Source organism: Podarcis melisellensis (assembly GCF_964234715.1).
Source record: "Podarcis melisellensis genome assembly, chromosome: 6".
Lineage (NCBI taxonomy): Eukaryota > Metazoa > Chordata > Lepidosauria > Squamata > Lacertidae > Podarcis > Podarcis melisellensis.
In genome coordinates, this window is record NC_138538.1 from 8,048,489 (window position 1) to 8,068,243 (window position 19,755).

General features: G+C 45.6%; 1 protein-coding gene across 1 annotated transcript in view; it reads right to left on the minus strand.

Annotated features, from left to right (window-relative positions):
- COL20A1 (collagen type XX alpha 1 chain) overlaps window positions 1-19,755 on the minus strand; it is a 135,701-nt gene that overhangs the window by 14,768 nt on the left and 101,178 nt on the right. Inside the window, exons 27-35 of the mRNA XM_081916618.1 lie at window positions 19,455-19,532; window positions 18,761-18,847; window positions 16,434-16,487; window positions 11,925-12,020; window positions 10,588-10,641; window positions 8,303-8,356; window positions 5,225-5,278; window positions 3,373-3,444; window positions 1,734-1,769 (exon numbers count right to left, since the gene is read on the minus strand). Of these exons, the coding sequence (XP_081772744.1) occupies window positions 1,734-1,769; window positions 3,373-3,444; window positions 5,225-5,278; window positions 8,303-8,356; window positions 10,588-10,641; window positions 11,925-12,020; window positions 16,434-16,487; window positions 18,761-18,847; window positions 19,455-19,532 (585 nt within the window). The remainder of the gene's footprint in view (window positions 1-1,733; window positions 1,770-3,372; window positions 3,445-5,224; window positions 5,279-8,302; window positions 8,357-10,587; window positions 10,642-11,924; window positions 12,021-16,433; window positions 16,488-18,760; window positions 18,848-19,454; window positions 19,533-19,755) is intronic.

Genomic DNA, 19,755 nt, shown 5'->3' on the forward strand with positions numbered 1-19,755 from the left:
AATAGAGTGGGTTTAAAAATAAAATAAAATTGAAAAGTTAGATGGCAGAGGGAAATGATAGAAAGCCATGCACCTGGGTCCTGGTGATAGCTGCAGAGGGAATCTAGCAAAAGTTTAAAACCCATCAACCAGCCCATTTTAAAAAAGAGAGCAAACAAACCTCACAGGAAGTTTTAGCACACCTTAGGGCAGTTGGGAAAACTGGAATAGATCCCATGTGGTTTGCTAATCATTATTCCTAGTAGTTTGATTTCCCCAGAATGTTTCAATAAGGGTGGGCTTCCCTAAGGGGCTAACTACATGTTACCCCAGAGCTGCATCCTAGTGTGTTTTGTTTTTTTGCTTTTGAAGTCAAGCCACTTCAGGAAAGGGAAATTAAAGCAGAGAAGAAGGAAAACAGAAAGTGGCCTTTACATCAGTCCATCTGTATCAGAGGTGGGTATCTGCCCATTGTCCTTTTTCCTATTTAGTGGTACCCAGCCTCTGCGAACCTCTATGACAACCCATGAAACAGAAGCCATTTCCTCAAGTCTGACATAGTTTTGTAAAATCCAAGATCTTGTCCCAGATCCACCTTTGGCGATGTCAAAACTTGCCCCTAACTCTTGTGAAGAAAACTAGCCAACAGGATGCCTGTATTAGCCCTGGGAGAAAGTTGGGTTTTCTTTTGAGAATGGGCAAAGAAATATTAATCTGCAATTTATTTGCGGGTGGGGGAATGGGTGGGAGAAGAGGGTCCCTCCACACTACGGGAGAACAGCTCTGATACTGGGGAAAGGGAAATCCACCATGCAAAGTGGGGGTTCACAACATATCCAGGGAAAATCTATGGGCTATATTTTTACCCTGGCCTTAAACTGCTAAGCTATCTTTTGTTTCATGAGACTTCTTCTGAATTTATACTATCGGAATGGTTTCACTTTTTGTATAATTGTAGTGGTTTCAACTGTATGTTCTATTGTTGAGCCTAGGACCTTATGGGCAAGAGCAGGTAAGAGATCAGATAGAACATTAACTAAATAAAGAAAAGGTCTACCACCAACACCGGAACTTGAAACGGGTTGTTCTGAGGGTGTGAGGAGGAGGTGGGGGTCAAAGATGGTTTTGGATCTATTGGATCCTTGAGAGTCCCAAGGATCTCGGTAGTGGCACCTGCCCTGTGGAACGCCCTCCCACCAGATGTCAAAGAGAACAACAACTACCAGACTTTTAGACGACATCTGAAGGCAGCCCAGTTTAAGGAAGTTTTAAATGTTTGATACATTACTGTATTTTAATATTGTGTTGGAAGCCGCCCAGAGTGGCTGGGGAGACCCAGCCAGATGGGCGGGGTATAAATAATAAATTATTATTATTATTATTATTATTATTATTATTATTATTATTATTATTATTATCTGACTCATTTCCCACCCCAGCATAATTTCTCTCCCGTTCATTTCAAATGACTTTTAAAACAAAACAATGACACATAACCATCAAAGGGAAAGGGATTTGTCAGATGCAACACTCCGCCATGCTCATTTAGGATAGCACAGCAGGGATTCTGGCACCCTGGGAAAATAACATTTCTCAGTGCCATCGCTGCTGATACTGTAGTGCAGGCTCAAGTACCAGTTTAGCAGAGAGACATGGGAAGATGCTTTGCAACGAGTCAGGTCACTGGTCCATCGAGCCAACTGTTGGCCACCCAAGGATGGGTTCCAAAGAAAATAGAAGCCAAAGAGACTCACCTTCTCTCCCCTCTCTCCTTTTGGACCAGGCAGCCCCTGCAGGAGAAAACAAAGCAAAAGGCAGTTAGAAATCTATCTTCTCTTTGGAGGCAGTAAATGAAAAGGCCACTCTGAGAACTGACAGTTACAGCAGCCTAGTCTTGTCATTCTCTAGCAAAACCTGCAAGGATATTATACATTTAATAAGTCTCCTTTATGGCTTGGTTCCTGCAGAGAGTGGACAAAGACCTTCCACAGCAGGAATGCTTGGCCAAAAGCATAACTCATCCCCTTGAATCATAGAATCATAGAGTTGGAAGAGACCACAAGGGCCATCGAGTCCAACCCCCTGCCAAGCAGGAAACACCATCAGAGCACTCCTGACATATGGTTGTCAAGCCTCTGCTTAAAGACCTCCAAAGAAGGAGACTCCACCACACTCCTTGGCAGCAAATTCCACTGTCGAACAGCTCTTACTGTCAGGAAGTTCTTCCTAATGTTTAGGTGGAATCTTCTTTCTTGTAGTTTGGAACCATTGCTCCGTGTCCGCTTCTCTGGAGCAGCAGAAAACAACCTTTCTCCCTCCTCTATGTGACATCCTTTTATATATTTGAACATGGCTATCACATCACCCCTTAACCTCCTCTTCTCCAGGCTAAACATGCCCAGCTCCCTTAGCCGTTCCTCATAAGGCATCGTTTCCAGGCCTTTGACCATTTTGCATAGCATAATCTGGGTAGGTGATACTTTGCAGGATACTGGTTACTAAGGAAAATCTGGTCTGGCCCATAGCTGGATGGAAGACCACCTTGAAATGTTCAGAATGCCAATTTGGGTTCTAGGATGGAAGGAAGGTGAGATAAAAATGTCATAAATAGCTGCATCTGCCCCCAAAAAGTGATGACCTTTCCGTAACACCTTGTCGGGTTAAACAATGAATCCAATTGATTCTTCACAGGGATGGTACTCAAGGTACTGAATTGGTCTTCTGTTAAAGCATAATGCTACTTGCTCTGCCCTTGAATTGATGCCAATGTGTGCTTTGTATTTTATTGGATTTGTACAGGTTTTACAGTTTGGCGCACTGCACCGAGTCCTTTTCTCACAGAACGCATCTCAAAACTTTTTGAAACAATAAGGCAGACGTCTGCGCTTGCAAATGAGGAACGATGCACAATTAAATATGTGCCTATAAGTGAAGAATGGTGCACAATTAAGCCAATTACAGATTTCCAAGGGCAGTGAGGCCGTGAAATAACAATTTGGGAAAACAGCATTTTGTGGAAAATGACAGATCCAGTTTTGCAGATGCTGGTTATTTATTTGTTAGGTTATTCAGACTGCCCTGTTCCAATGGCTGGGGGCAGGCAGCAAAATGTTTGTTGTCCTGGGCATGGAATGCCAGTGAAAGAAAGAAAGAAAGAAAGAAAGAAAGAAAGAAAGAAAGAAAGAAAGAAAGAAAGAAAGAAAGAAAGAAAGAAAGAAAGAAAGAAAATGGAAGGAAGGAAGGAAGGAAGGAAGGAAGGAAGGAAGGAAGGAAGGAAGGAAGGAAGGAAGGAGGGAAGGAAGGAAAGAAGGAAGGAAGGAAGGAAGGGACAGACAAGTTTTACATACTCTTGGGCTGGTGTGCACTTGTGGGGGTGAAATGGGGAAGACTTACCGTCGGGCCAACTTCTCCTGGGGGGCCCTTCTCCCCACTGCTGCCTCGGGCGCCTGCTACGCCTTGGAAACCCTGCAGAGAGCCAGGGAGAGCCACAATGACTGAAGATGTCAGATAACGTAAAATTATTGTGACTTGAGGCTCAAGGGAGACCAGCAAAAATGAACTTGTAAAAGGCCCAGGGTGGGAATTACGGCCTTCAGGTTGAAGTCGGCGCCCCACCCAGTCGGGGGAACAAAATGTGAACGCTGTACTGTGCATGGCTCATGCTCACTTCGTTTCCAATTAATGTCACAATTTATGGGCACAATAGTAGGTCAGAACTGCAAGTCCCAGAACGGTGTTATTTTCTCCCTTCCATTTTTAATGGCTTTATTATGCAGACAGAATCTTGGCGCTCTCTCTTCCTACTTCTCTCTCACACACTCTGTTACTTTATCCTTCCAATCCCCTGCCTTCTTTCCTGTCTTCTTGCCCTGTCTTGCCTCCTTCTGACTTTTTCCTCTTCTCTCCCTCTCTTCCCATTCTTTCTTCACAGTCTAAGCTGCCTCACAGGGTTGTTGTGAGAACAAAATGGGTAGGAAAATCACTCTGCTGGGCAATTGCGGATGGGCAAAATAAAGATGTCCTGCATCAGTGTGGTGTAGCTAAGAGTATCCGTCGAGAACCTGGGAGACCACGGTTCAAATTCCCGCTCAGCCAAGTGATCTTGGGAAGAGAGAACCACGTGTGCCACTTTGAGGAAAAGTAAGATTTCTCCTAAGGGGCACAAGTGGTGCTGTGGGTTAAACCACAGAGCCTAGGGCTTGCCGATCAGAAGGTCGGTGGTTTGAATCCCCGCGACAGGGTGAGCTCCCATTGCTCGGTCCCTGCTGCTGCCAACCTAGCAGTTTGAAAGCACGTCAAAGTGCAAGTAGATAAATAGGTACCGCTCCGGCGGGAAGGTAAACGGCGTTTCTTTGCGCTGCTCTGGTTTGTCAGAAGCGGCTTAGTCATGCTGGCCACATGACCAGGAAGCTGTATGCTGGCTCCCTTGGCCAATAAAGCGAGATGAGCGCCGCAACTCCAGAGTCGTCCGCGACTGGACCTAATGGCCAGGGGTCCCTTTACCTTTACCTACAATTTCTCCTATGATGAAAGTGTGTGTGTGATTTTTATTAATGGTATAATGAATAAATGTATCTATGTTTATGTTTCTAAACGCAAGTCATCTGGGTATCTTTGGGTAAAAATCAGTTAACAAGTCCAATTAAAAACAACAACTGTTAATAAAATGTATATTGTGTTATAGTGATCCAGAGTGACTCTGCTTTAGGAAACAATGGATGGGGGGCAGTTGAGATGGTTAGAAATGCTTTGTTTATCCTCATCAATAAAATGCTAACAACCACAAAAGGAGGAGTTGAAAAGCAACCAAAACAAATGGTCTTGAAATACACATTTTAAATCTAGAACTTAGCCAGGAGTAGATCTTTAAATCTGGCTGAGATTCTTGCCTTCCGCTGTTGCAATAGCTTCCCTTTCTCCTCCCGCAAATCTGAAACGGCATCCCTGCCTTTTCTGATGAAAGGAGACGAGGCTACTAAGAAGTCAACATCTGACACTCTGCTGCAACTTGGGTACCACGAAACTTGGCTTAGAGGAGATGCTCCAGGATTTGGAACCAGGTGGCTCACCAGCTCTTGCTGAACAGTAGCCGGAGGAAGATGCCACAGTAATGAAGACACAGAGCACACTGTTCCTTTTGCCTGCCATCCCTGCTAACCTGAGGGAAGTTGAGCTCAGCCTATTCCTGGTAGCAAGACCTTTGGAGCGGAAAAAAGTTGCCTTCCACATGACTAGCATCTCTTACCCTTGGTCCTGGTGGTCCAGGAGGTCCAGCAGTGCCTTCCAGGCCTCGAACACCCTGCAAATCAAGTCAGAATAGTGAGTGAAAGGCTAAAACAGGGAGGGAGAGTTCAGGGGGGGAATGTGCTGCTTTTAGGGATAAAGACATAAGAAGAGTCCAGCTGCTGGATCAAGCCAGGTGCCCCTCTAGTCCAGTATCCTGTTCTCACAGTGGCCATCCAGACTGCCTCTTCTGGGAAAACCTGTAGACAGGATCTGGGTGCGAAAGAGGCATTCTCCCATCCTGTGGTTTCCAGCAACGGGCATTCAGAAGAATTGCTGCCTCCAACATTCTTTGCAAACCACTTTGAGGTTTCCTTTTACAATCAAGCGGTGCATACCTGTTATTAAATAAATAAATAGCCATCTGGGACAGTCACCACAGTTGCATTGTGTCTAATCCTCTTTTGGGTGCCCATCTCTACATCCTGTAGGGACCAGATTCTAGCATTTGGCTTCATGGATGCCCCTGAGTTCCTGCGGTAGCAGAGTTTGGATTTGATATTCCATTTTATCGCTACCTGAAGGAGTCTCAAAGCGGCTAACATTCTCCTTTCCCTTCCTCCCCCACAACAAACACTCTGTGAAGTGAGTGGGGCTGAGAGACTTCCAAGAAGTGTGACTGGCCCAAGGTCACCCAGCAGCTGCATGTGGAGGAGCGGGGAAGCGAACCCAGTTCACCAGATTACGAGTCTACTGCTCTTAACCACAACACCACACAGGCAGAGATGGAGGGAAGAACTTTTCACTACCCACTTTCTCTGTATGCTGCATAATATTATAAGCTTTTGACATGTTGTCTCTTACTTGCCGTTTCACTAAAATAAAAACATCCCAAATGTTGTAGCCGTTCCTCGTAGGGTTGATGTTCCACCCCTTTGTTCACTTTGGGTTGCCCTATCGTGGATGCATGAACATCCCCATCATCATCATCTCAGAACTGATGAAGGCTTCAGTGAGCAGTCCATGTACCAGTTCCCCAAAATATGAATGCATTTCCTGGTATGGATGGGAGCTGATTGAGGCTATGTGTCTTTTTGCCCAGGCTTTGTGCATTTGAATTCCCCGAATTCCTGCTTTTATTGGCTGTGTTTTCATCTTAACGATATTGATTTTTACATTGTACACTGCTCAGAGGTTCTTTTAAAAATATCAAGCAGTTCATAAATGCTTTTAAGCAAATTCAATTAATAATATTTATTTCACAAAATTTATAAACGTAAAAAAAAAATCAAAAAGAATTACCTCCCCTTTTCCCCTCCCTTTGTATTTCTGTCAAATCTCCGTCTTCAAATATTGAATTAAATATATGACTCAGTTCCACCCTGCAGATTGCATCCAGTGCTGTGCTAACAGAGTTCTGCTTGCATAGCAGGATTTCTTCTCCCACCAAATATGCTCTGGAGGTGTTCCTCAGTTTTCTAGAGCAGATTTTGAGGGTGTGGTGAGTATTTCAGGGAAGTGGAGAGGAAAGTTCTGGTGCGCAAGCAGAAATCTGCTGCTTAAGCAGAATTGAAGCACAGGCTGCAACCCTGAGTTTCAGAACGACGAATGAGCTCATGTATCACAGGATATATTTCTTGTTTTGCTGTCCCTGATTGTTTTTAGTTGTTCTCTTATTGCTGAACACTTCAATAAAGACTTTTTAAAGCATTCACAAAAATCTGAGCTCTTCAGGAATGCTCCCAAAAGAATGAAAAAATGGAAAGGAAAAAGTCAAACTTAATTATTTGACTCCTCCCAACCCACAAATGTAGAAAACCCCTGCAAAAAAGGACACTTGCACGTAATGAAATCATACAGCAGAGTGCAAAATCCTTTTGCTTGAATTGTATTGTAGGGTGTTGGACTAGATAATAATAATACATTTTTATTTATACCCCACCCTTCCTGGTTCAGAAAACCAGGCTCAGGGCGTCTAATTTTTTTAAAAAAACACTTAATTGATGCAACAAAAAACAGCTTAAAATACAGTATAATGCGTGAATAACAATAAATTTCAAATTCAAAAGTCAATTTAGGGGGGAAATCCATCCAATAAACATTAGATTATCACCAGGGCTAGCTGGCTAAATTAGTCCTATTTGGGCCAGCGAGGAGACCAGGGGAGAATTAGCTGTGGGATCCCCAAAAAGGGGAGGGGGAAGGAAGGAAGGGGAATAAAAGATCAGGCTAAGTTCAAATTGAAAGGCAGGCGGAATAGCTCTGTTTTATAGGCCCTGTGGAAGGAAGTTAAATCCTGCAGGGCCCTGGTCTCATGGGACAGAGCATTCCACCAGGTCGGAGCCATCACTCAGAAGGCCCTGGCCCTGGTGGTGGATAATATGAGTTCCTTTGGGCCCGGGACCTCTAAACTATGATTATTCATGGACCTTAAGATCCTCTGTGGGGCAGACCAGGAGAAGTGATCCCGTAAATATGAGGGCCCTAAGCCTCAAAGGACTTTAAAGGTCCTTTCGAATCCCTTGCAAGTCTACAATTCTGTGAATTAGTTTTGCCTTTCAGTTAGCAAGAGTGGTGGGAGAAGATGGGAGTCACAGCAGCCGCACCCAATATTGTGCAGTCTTGCAGCATTTGAAGGGGCAAGCATGACGCTCACCTGAGGACCAGGCAACCTCATTTCTCCATGAGAAAGCTTAAAATGATGTTCAGGTGAGGCATTTGCCTCCCTGCGATCCCACAAGAATTATGCTCTGGCATTCTCTCAGCAGCCTGCAAAGGAGTCTGGGACTTTCCTTTGGGACTGTGCCTTGCATCATTGCTTGCGATCAAATTACTGGTGCTGCACCGGCTGAGGATCGTTCTAGCCTAATGGTGATATTATCCTCAAGAGCTAAATGAAGCATCTGTGTTCAGAAGCATCATGTCAAGTGCTGTAAAGAAACATGGAGCAATGGGGAAGAAATTCCTGGGAGTGGCACAATATCTGTTTCACTTGTGCTTGCTCCCATGTTCACGGAGAATTGTGCTCTGTCTTCAACTTGTGATTTGGGCCATTTGAGAGCCCACATTTGATGGTTCCCAGACTGCCCAGTGCTATTACCTTTGATCCTTGAATCCCATCTTTCCCTGGAGCTCCTTGAGGACCCATCAAACCCTGCAGACAAACAGAACTGTTATTCACGAAGCATATCCTTTGTCTTGAGAGTCCCATGGACTGCAAGAAGATCAAACCTATCCATTCTGAAGGAAATCAGCCCTGAGTGCTGACTGGAAGGACAGATCGTGAAGCTGAGGCTCCAATATTTTGGCCACCTCATGAGAAGAGAAGACTCCCTGGAAAAGACCCTGATGTTGGGAAAGATGGAGGGCACAAGGAGAAGGGGACGACAGAGGACAAGATGGTTGGATAGTGTTCTCGAAGCTACCAGCTTGAGTTTGACCAAACTGCGGGAGGCAGTGGAAGACAGGAGTGCCTGGTGTGATCTGGTCCATGGGGTCACGAAGAGTCGGACACGACTAAACGACTAAACAACAACACAACAACATCCTTTGTCAAAGCGCCTCATGATTAAGCCAGAATCTCAGGACCTTTTTCCGATGAAGCCAAGAACAACAGCTTTGAAAAGACATTGATTTATTTTTGCCTTCCCTCCGGCAGACATGGTTTCCATCATCCCCTCTCTATCTCTCCTGAACCAACCTGAAGTCAGGGTGTGCCATGCACATAGCAATGTACCTGTTCATTACCTGTAATGGGAGGCCTATGCACTCCCTACCTGTGGATCTATTCAGGCCTGGCACCAGCACACAGCAGAGCTGGGCAAATGCCAAGGCCCCAGCTGTGGGTTTCTCTGAGAAGCCACACACCACAATACCCTGATGTGGCTGATCTAATGTCACTCCAGGGCATTGGGGAAAAGGGAAATGGCATTTCCCAGATCCCATGTGCTGCTAATGGGTGAGGGATCAAGCATGCAAGCCCCAAACTGGAGGAAAGCCAGCCCCGATAGAAGAAAGGGAATCTGAGCCACTATGTAGATGCGGAATAGGTATATTTGTGTTTATAGTGCCATGTAGGGTTTGCACACACAGCCTTGCTTTCCTTCCAGCCAATTTTGGACCTGAAAACATCTTTCCATCACTCATGATTTACTGCCATCCTATGCATTTGGGTGGTTTCAGCAGTCTGGAAAGATTTCAGTGGCACCGCAGGGGTTGCTAAATATGCATGTGGGACTTGACATCTTCCCGCAGGGCCTGCAAGACAGAGCTGTTCCACCAGGCCTTTGGCCAAGGCACAGTCTGACCCCCCTCCTTCTGAAATCCTCAAAGCACACTAGCCCAATGGTTGCCATTAATTTGATTCTGAACTGATTTTAGAATGAATTGATTTTAGAATCCATTTCAATTAATTGATTGTGATTTTATGTAAACTGTGTTTTTTTTTACTGTTGTTAGCCGCTCTGAGCCCAGCTTCAGCTGGGGAGGGCGGGATATAAATAAATTATTATTATTATTATTATTATTATTATTATTATTATTATTATTATTTGACCCTCTGTTACTGCTGCACTGTAATGATGGCTATGCAGAAGATCCACATCCCTTGATGGCATGACCCACAACAACAGGGGTGCCATCAGTTTGGGGAGCAGCCAGATGGATGAGCAGGAGGACCCCCAAAGGCAGCAGGCTTGCCTCCCCCCCTTTTTTTAAGTAAGTAAAGTAATAAGCATTTTCATCAGGGCTGGTGGGAGGCAGCCCTTGCAAGACCGTTAAGTCAAGACATAGCTTTGCCCCCCAATTCTGGTTATTTTCAAACTTACGATGTCATAACGCAGTTCAATTTGGTTTAAAGAAGTTGCCATCATTTCCAATAAGAACACATTAAAGTAATCCCTTTTCCTTTCTTCTAAGTTCAAGCGTACAGCTTGCTCCACTCCCAATCTTTTCCATCCGGGAGACTGTTTGAGAGCTGGGCGCTTGGAAATTGAGCCGTCACGTTCCGTTGTTCTCGCTCCCACTTATAGCCTGTTCAACCTTGGCCAAGGTCATGTAAGCTTCTCTCTTTAAACTAGCTTATCCATCTGCAAAATCTCCATAATTCTTTTGCTGACCTCCTAAAGCGGCTCTGAGACTTCAGATAATTAATGTTTGCCAAACTGCAGGGCCCGAGAAAAGGGAATACAGAGCGAGCTAGCAGAAAAAAATAGCACCGTTATGGGATTCCCACCTTAGAAGAAGAAGCGCGGTTTCAAAGCAAGGCTCAAAAGCAACAGGAGAACTGTCTGCAATCCTGCCTGGGAAAGCTGCCAGATCATAATAATAGATGGGTGGAAATTACAAAGAGAGCGTGAGAGAGAGAAAAGTGTGTGTCATAATTACCTGCATCCCTGGACTTCCACTGTCTCCTTTGTCTCCTTTAATGCCTGGTGGTCCCTAGAATTTGAATGCAGGGGAGGAAATGACTGAATGTATATTATCTGCACAGTTCCAGAGCTAGCATATATCTTTATATCCTCGAGCATTTCACAGATATAAAAAGGAACGCTTATGTATTTGTAAAACTCCTTTTCTCACACCAAGAGGTATTGTAAATGGAGGCCCACTCACATATGTATGTAAGAAAGCCCTCCTGGATCAGGCCCAAGGCCCATCTAGTCCAGCATTCTGTTTTCCCAGGGGGTGACCAGGTGCCCACGCAAAGCCCGCAGGCGGAACCTAAATGCAATAACACTCTTCCCCCATTCAAATTCCCCAATTGCAAATGGCATTCAGAACAGTGGAGGTAGCACACATGCATCAAGTCCTCCACAGATCTGTCTAGTTCGTCTTTTAAAGGCATCTAAGTTGCTGGTCAGAAAAAGAGGGAATTTGTACACTTTGGATTTGTGCATGTGCGCTCATGTGCCCGGCATCAGAGGATCACTATTGCCCCACAGCAGACTGCCAGGAAGGGATAAGACAAGGGAAGTTCTTACCAATGCCTTTTATTCAATATTCACAGAGAGAAGCTTAGAAATGCAGCCTCTTGGAGTAATGGAGTAACCTCACCCCCTCCGTCTCTCCTACTTCCTCATGAGTCATCACTACGGGTGCTAGAAAGGGTCATTTGCCTTTGTGCTCTCTGCTCTCCTACTTTCAATGCCCGCTGGGTTTTGGGAAAGGGGGGGGGGGTCTGGAATGCTTTCTAAGTCCATCAGCTGTCTCTCCCCTGGTGTTTCTTCTCCCCCCTCCTCCTCTCCCATTCTTTCCCAACTTTTCTCCTCACCTGCCTCTGAGCTGTGATCTACCTCAAACCCCTGTTGTAATTCTGAACTGTCTCCTTCTTCTCTGGAAGGGTCAGGCTGGAGAGGTGGTCTTCATCGTTCCTCCTCTGCCCAGTCCCTGACATCATGTCCCAAGAACAAAACCATGGGAATGTAGTGGCTGTCAGGAGCTCATCCTACACTCGAGTAAGACCCTGACAGAGACACAGGCCTGACTGGCATGTTCTCTCCCTCCTGGTTGATTGTTTGGGAGCTTCAAAAGCTTTAGCCCAAACATAACAGTGACTATGTGTAAACAAAAAAAATTCCTTCCAGTAGCACCAGGAATTTTTTTTAAAAAAATTTGTTTTGACTATGGCAGACCAACACGGCTACCTATCTGTAACTAGTGACTATGTGTGTGTGTCAGCAAAACCTACACAGGGCAAAGAAAAGAAGAAGAAAGAGACTTACTATGGGACCCTGCACAGTCATCCCTTGGGTGCCTGGTGTCCCTTGGTGTCCTCCCGGACCTTCTGGCCCAACTTGCCCAGGTGGACCTGGCTCACCCTAAAGCCACCAGATGCCAAGGAAACAAGGAAATGCATTCACACATCAGTATCTTGCAGGCACTCAGATTCCCAACACAACAATCTCCCTTTGCAAAAACCAAAGTCAAAGCCAGAAGAGAGCAAGGAATGAAAACCTTGATTCAATCATTCATTCTCATGTTGCCTTTCTGCCAGAGGAGGACTTGAGGCAGCTCACAGCATAAATCAGATACCACTAAAAACACACATCAAATATATATCCTTTTTTTAAAAAAATAATCAACATTTTAGCCCACTTTGCTCCCAAGCGATGCAGTTTTGCATGTCATATTCACTAATGTATACATTTTTTACGCACATTTGGGTTAGAGAACTACACTGCAAAATGCAAATTTTGAAGGATTGCTGTGGTTTGGCTCCTGTTTCGGGAAGTGCAGAAGGGGTAGGTTTGCATTAAAATGTGAACCAAATCTCTCCCCCACCCCATTCATATGGGTCTCTATTTCACAGTCATAGCTTGGGTCATCTCACCCAAGGGTCATCAAGGCCAAACCCCTGCAATGCAGGAACCACAGCTAAATATTTGAAACATTTGGGTTGGTGTCTCCTCCCCCTGTTTTAAGGGGTTCTGTTAAAAAGCTGCTGCTGCGAGTTGTTTGCTCTGTTTTGGATGAGAAGTCCAAATCTACATTTCGCTGCATCTCTTCTTGACTGTGTCAGTCACTCTGCAGCAGGCAAAGGGAACGAACAAAGCCGCCAGAGCCACATTGGTGGGTTTTAACATTTCCCAAAGCTTTCCACGTTGCACATCAAAGCTGTTGGCTCTTTTCGTCTGTTGATCTATAGCGGAAAGGTAGCTCCTTTCTGTGGCTGTCACAGTGATTTGGGATGGCTGGGGTGGGGAGGGAGAGAAATGTGTCGTGGCCATAATAAACAGGAGTGCAAAATCTAACACAAAGTAGGGAAAAGACCTTGTCATTCTGGACAGCATAGTGTTATTAGGCCTTTTAAGATAGAGGCACCTGCTCTCTGATATAATCACAATATTTTGCACTCAGGCACCGTCAATACACTGCACGCTGCAACCTTAAATGCAGCCCAGCCTCCTTCCTCGATCTCATACCTTAGAGAAGGAGAGATCCTGCTGCAGGCCTGTGTTTGGAGCCCTCCTATAGAGTGATATACCATAGTTTTCCATGTATAAGACGAGGTTTTGTTATAGCGTGTTCTCCTTCATGGAGAGCACGTGTTGCGGTGGGGGCCGCCAGGACACTCCAAAGTTGGGGGCGGGCTAACTGATCGTTGGCCACTGATGCGATTGGGGCTTCCCTTGTTGTTGGGAAGAAATTAATATTGCCATTTATTGATTGACAGCCAGAAATGCTAAAACTCCTTGCACGAGGCCAGGGCTTCCTCTTTTCGCCCGTGCAGCGGATTGCCCGTCCCTCCCTCCCTAGAATAGGGTTGTTCGCATGGACCTTGCTATGCCTGTCATGGGGTCGTCTGCTTTGGAGTGGGGGCCTGGTAGGAATTTTGTCCATCTGGCTGATTGGCTGGGGCCATTTGGCTTTTGCCTACCACGTAGCAAATCGTCACAACTTGTAAGGTTGCGGTTAGGCATTGGTTTATGGTTTGGTTGGTTGAGGGGCATGGATTGGCTGTGCCTGCCCCTCTAATGCTGCTGCTGCAAGGGATTCCGTTAAAGGAATTGGGGGCTAACTATTGCTTGTCCACTCTGTCAAGGGGGCTCGGGCCATAGCAATGAGCTCCTGGTTGCATTTGAGGTGAGGGCAGGTTCCCTGCTCCGCGTAACCCCCAAGTGTATTCCCCCATTCTGACTTTCGCATCGTGCGGAATGTCAGTCTGTCCCCCATGGTGGGGGCAGATAGTCACAACCAATGCCTAAGCAACCACTCACAAATTTGTATTCTAATAAAGTTGTGGCCAAAATTATGCCAAAAACCTTAAACAAAAATTCTGTGTGATGTGTGAGTTATTGGGGTGGACCTGGGGACCTTGACACACAATTAAAAATTATGTTAAAAATTGTGGGATGTCTTATACACGGATAGTGAATGGGGGGGGGATGTGGGATTGGTTGCTGCCGCAAGCCGGAGATTGTCAGCCGCTATTGGGCGTGTTCATCTCCTGTGATGAGGCTGCATTTTAATATTTTAATGTTTCAATATTTTAATGTTGTATTTTAATCTTGTTTTTAAGTTGTATTCATTCAGCTTGTTTTTATTATTGCTTGTTAGCCGCCCTGAGCCCAGCCTTGGCTGGGGAGGGCGGGGTATAAATAAAACGTATTATTATTATTATTATTATTATTATTATTATTATTATTATTGGCTGCGGCAAGGGCTGGTGTTGATTGGCTGTCGCTACAGTAATTTGGCAGGTGATTGGCGGCTTCTGTCAGTGAGCAGACAGACGATAGATGGCTTTCTTCTGTAACAGCGAGTGGCAGCGTAGGTCAGGCGGGTGAGCTCAACAAAAAAACGCTCAACAACTCCAGGCCACTCCCCCTAAAAAAGCTCAGCAAATCTGGGCAATCCCCCCCCCATTTTCTTAATTTGGAGTCCCCCCAAATAGAGGGCATCTTATACATGGGGGCGTGTTATACACGGAAAAATACAATATGCAAACCCATTGTAGTTGTTTACTTTCTTATTGCAATTTTTAATCATTTACCTTCGTCAGTTTACTTTTTATTGCATTAAAAATAGAACCCAGAGCAAAAACTAAAAAGGGGGTGTTTCAAAGAGTGGGAAAGGATCATGTTGAAATCACCCTGTTTTGTGGGCAAGTAATTGAAGTTCAAGAAACACAAGTAATGCGAGCCTCAGGTTTCTAGTCCCTAGCATGGAAGCTCTCTGACCCCATGCTCAGTTGTATTGCCTATCCCCTTTGGCAATTCACTTTTCTGGATTCAATGCAGAAATGGCCACTGTGGGGTGGTTTGCTTTTAACTGTCTTTTTTTCAACTGCTGTGACAATAACCTATTTAGGTACGGTGGGGAATGCAAGGCAGGGGGCGCAGCGGGGGCAGAGAGCAGTTATCTTCATGCCACTGCAAAATCAACTGTTTATTGCCATGGTCAATGAACAGCACCCTGTGCAAAACTGCAAAGTACCACTGAAGAGGAAGTCGCCTGATCTCTTTGGCTGCTCACATCTCACTGCTATAGGGAGGGATCATACATCACCCAGCAGGAGACTCGCACACTCTTTGCTTCTTGGAGCCGAGAGATGCGTCGCAAAATTCAGAGCAGTGTGAAATGCAAAGGATAATAATGTTCTCATCTATTCTGATTTATTTGTTGCCCAGTACGAAATACATCTCTCAGGCAACCTGCCTATGTGAGTGAAAAAACAGCCATCAAGTTTAACAATACCTCTATCACACACCCAAAATATCAACGCAGAAACAGCACTAGACTCTTAGGTCAGGATCTTGTTTTGGGGAGTTTTGTGGTGAGGGGTTGTAGCTGCTATTAGTATTAATTTAATTGTATCTTTATTTTCAGATCTTAATAATAACAATAATAATAATAATAATTTATTATTTGTACCCCACCCATCTGGCTGGGTTTCCCCAGCCACTCTGGGTGGCTTTCAACAGAATATTAAAATACAATAGTCTATTAAATATTAAAAGCTTCCTTAAACAGGGCTGCCTTCAGATGTCTTCTAAAAGTCTGGTAGTTGTTTTTCTCTTTGACATCTGATGGGAGGGCGTTCCACAGGGCGGGTGCCACTACTGAGAAGGCCCTCTGCCTGGTTCCCTGTAACTTGGCTTCTCACAGGGAGGGAACAGCCAGAAGGCCCTCGGAGCTGGACCTCAGTGTCCTGGCTGAACGATGGGGGGTGGAGACGCTCCTTCAGGTATACTGGACCGAGGCTGTTTAAGGCTTTAAAGTTCAGCACCAATTTTGAATTGTGCTTGGAAACGTACTGGGAGCCAATGTAGATCTTTCAAGACCAGTGTTATGCGATCTCAGGGGCCGCTCCCAGTCACCAGTCTAGCTGCCGCATTCTGGATTAGTTGTAGTTTCCAGGTCACCTTCAAAGGTAGCCCCAAATAGAGCACATTGCAGTAGTCCAAGAGATTTATGTGGAAATGGTCCAGTTTGGTTGTGTGCCTTTTCCGTATTTCATGTATTGTTTGTGACTACTCTTGCTGTATTCGTAATTATGTCAACCTTGTCGTGTTGTAAGCCGCCTTGAGCATAGTTTTAACTATGGAAAGGCGGTGTACAAATAAAATGTTGGCGGCGATGAGCACTAAGCATGATCCTCACAGTCCCCCCCCCCCCAGTATACTGCCTCTGACAGTGGAGGGAGAACAAAGCCATTATGGATAGTAGCCACTAACATGAATATGTCTGACCCTCTTGTCACCAGCCGGTTTAGACGCAGCACCTCTTACCTTGGGGCCTGGCTCGCCTTGTTCCCCCTGAGGTCCTCTCCTTCCAGGACTACCCTGAAGAACAAGGGACAAAACAACAAAACCAATTCCAAAAGCTTTCCTTTCCACCGCAGCAAACAGCAGTGGCAGGAAAGGCATTCTATGAAGAAGACAGACCCCTTTTCGGCCCTTTCTCGGAAAGCGGAAGTGGAGATGTCAGCATTGCCGCAAAGCGGCAACAAAGATTTTGTTCATAGCAATAAGAGATGGGGTTGTGGTGGGGGAGCGGGAATAATTGGGGTAGCAGGAGGGAAAGAGGTGGCAGTGCCGCTGCAAAGAGGAGGGTGATGTGGGGGTCCAGTGAGGTAGGTTGGGGGACCATCCCAAGACCTCCTGAAATCTGGGGCTATCCCTAGATGAAGAGTTTGGATTTGATATCCTGCTTTATCACTACCCGAAGGAGTCTCAAAGCGGTTAATAATCTCCTTTCCCTTCCTCAACCACAACAAACACTATGTGAGGTGAGTGAGGCTGAGAGACTTCAGAGAAGTGTGACTGGCCCAAGGTCACCCAGCAGCTGCATGTGGAGGAACGGGGAATTGAACCTAGTTCACCAGATTACAAGTCTACCGCTCTTAACCACTACACCATACTGGCTGATGTTCCTAAGGGAGAACAAAACAGGTGAAAAGCAGCCACCAAGCGGTCCAGCAGCTCAAGAGTGAAGCTTCACCTGCCAGTCACCCAACCCACTTTGCCCACCACTGGACAAGAGATATCTGTGTAGGTTAACAGCAGAAAACCTTGTTAAAGGCGAACACTGCTGTACAAGGGGAAACATCTTATTACAGTGGTACCTCGGGTTAAGAACTTAATTCGTTCTGGAGGTCCATTCTTAACCTGAAACTGTTATTAACCTGAGACACCACTTTAGTTAATGTGGCCTCCCACTGCTGCCGTGCAATTTTTGTTCTCATCCTGAAGCAAAGTTCTTAACCTGAGGTACTATTTCTGGGTTAGCGGAGTCTGTAACCTGAAGTACAACTATACAGTGATGGGGGCCACATCCTTTTTTCTCCAAGTGCTTCCAACTTTGCCAGGCAGGCTAATCTGTATTCCAGGCACTTGCATCAAAATAAACTGAGGAAAAAGGTTCGTGCTTGTAGAATTTCCACATGGGCATTCCAGCTGTGACGGAGAACAGAAGTTTGGTGGGGAGCAGGATGGTCCTTATGAATTCATCCGGACTTGACATCACCAGTGGATCTAGAAACATACTAAACTGCAAGCACGCCCAGGTGATGCATGAACTATTCACATATTAAGCAGTGCTCTGCTTTCCCACCCCCACCCCATTTTTCTTCCTTTTTTAATCCGTCGGATTACTGTTTTGGATTAGGCAGTATCGAACAGAGAAGGCTTTGGTACAGATTGAATGTTTCCTGCACGGCAACAAATTCCAAACAGGACTTATGAACATTACATTTACATACTGACCATCTGGGTGGTTTTTACGCAGGGAAACAAAACAAAATACAATTTAAGATAAAAGCCCTTCGAACTTGGAATTAAATTGCAAGGCAACGAAAGCAACTAAAATGGGCAAAACGACAACGCAGCAGCTAAAGTCATTAAAAGCAAGCACACTGGAGAGCCAGTGTGGTGTAGTGGTTAAGAGCGGTGGTCTCGTAATCTGGGGAACCGGGTTCACGTCTCTGCTCCTCCACATGCAGCTGCTGGGTGACCTTGGGCCAGTCACACTTCTTTGAAGTCTCTCAGCCTCACTCACCTCACAGAGTGTTTGTTGTGGGGAGAATGTTAGCCGCTTTGAGACTCCTTAAAGGGAGTGAAAGGCAGGATATCAAATCCAAACTCTTCTTCTTCTTCTAAATTCAGCAAGGGGAACTCGGTGCAAAAACCGAAGAGCCCAATATGTTGCAATTAGCAAGCCTGGGTGAACAGGAATGTATTTTACCTATCACCTAAGAGACCACAGCATAGGCACCAGGCAGGGCCCTTTGGGGAGAGCATTGCCTAAGGAGGATGCTACATAAGAAGAGCCAGTGGGGTGAGAGCAAAGTCCCATCTTGCCCAGCATCCTGTTCTGACAGTGGCCAAGAAAATGCCTCTTGCAAGCCTGCAAGCAGGACTTGAGTGCAACAATGCTCATCCTCCTGCGGTTTTCACCAGCTGGTACCCAGAGGCCTTTGACAGAGGAAAGAGAACATAGCCATGCACCCTCTTAACACATCTCTGCTTTCCGAAATGGGTTGACGTCGTAGGTGCAATTCTGTTCCCTGGCTGGTTATGCGCAATGCCATTTTCCCGGGAACAAAAGCTCAACTCACCGGAGGCCCTGGAGGCCCTGGGAGGCCTGGGATCTCAGAAGTGCAGCTGCAAGAGGGGAGGAAGCTAGGGCAGACCTCTTCATCTCTCTGAAAGAGCAGCAAAGAAGATGGAATGTAGGAATGATCATTAGGTGTGAAGCACAATTCCGCCGCCCGCGGACAAAGCCACAGCTGTCTGAACATCTTGCCCTCTATCTAACCTTTGCTCTCTTAATGGTCTGCTGTGCCCTGTCTGTGACCTTTGTCTCCTTGGTCATACATTGCGCAAGGGGAAAATGACGCGGTGGAAACAGGTGCCAAAATAACTTTGTACCAGCCCATGATCTTGGGATTGGAAGATGTGTAAAGGTCACAGTCCAAAATGTATCTGATTGGTTTTGCATATTGTGCCAATAAAATGAGCCTCCACAGAGCTGGCCAGCAGCTTGCCGGTGCACAGCTCACCTGTATTACAACTCCTGCCTCATGTCCTTCACTTCAATGGGACTCACAAGTGGAACTCTAATCCTGCAAAAAACAAACCCTTTTCTTGAAGGTTATGATTCTCTCCATGCCTTACCAACTTACTCTTACCCCAACATTCTTTGGTGGAGGCGGCAATTACAATGAAACTGGTATAAAACCATTGTGCATTTGTACTGCGGATGCATCATAAATCCCCAATGCTAGGAAGACGTGGAGCCTCCATACCTACCATTGCTGGAACATCACAACATCTGTCCTCTTCAGGCCACAAACTGCTGCACACAATCTGCAGTGACTGCAGCTGGAACTATAGATACAAAAGAGTTAGATCATGATGATTGTTGCATTTGTATTGCACCTTTCCTTCAAGGAACTCAAAGTGATGTACGTAGTTCTCCTCCTTCCCATTTTATCTTTAATGGGATTTTTTGGGGGGGGGAGGGCAGTGAAGAAGGGTGAGGTTTAACTGCATTCGCTGATCCTTCCTAGTTTTGCAGAGTTATTGCATAGCGCAAGGGATAGTTTCGTTT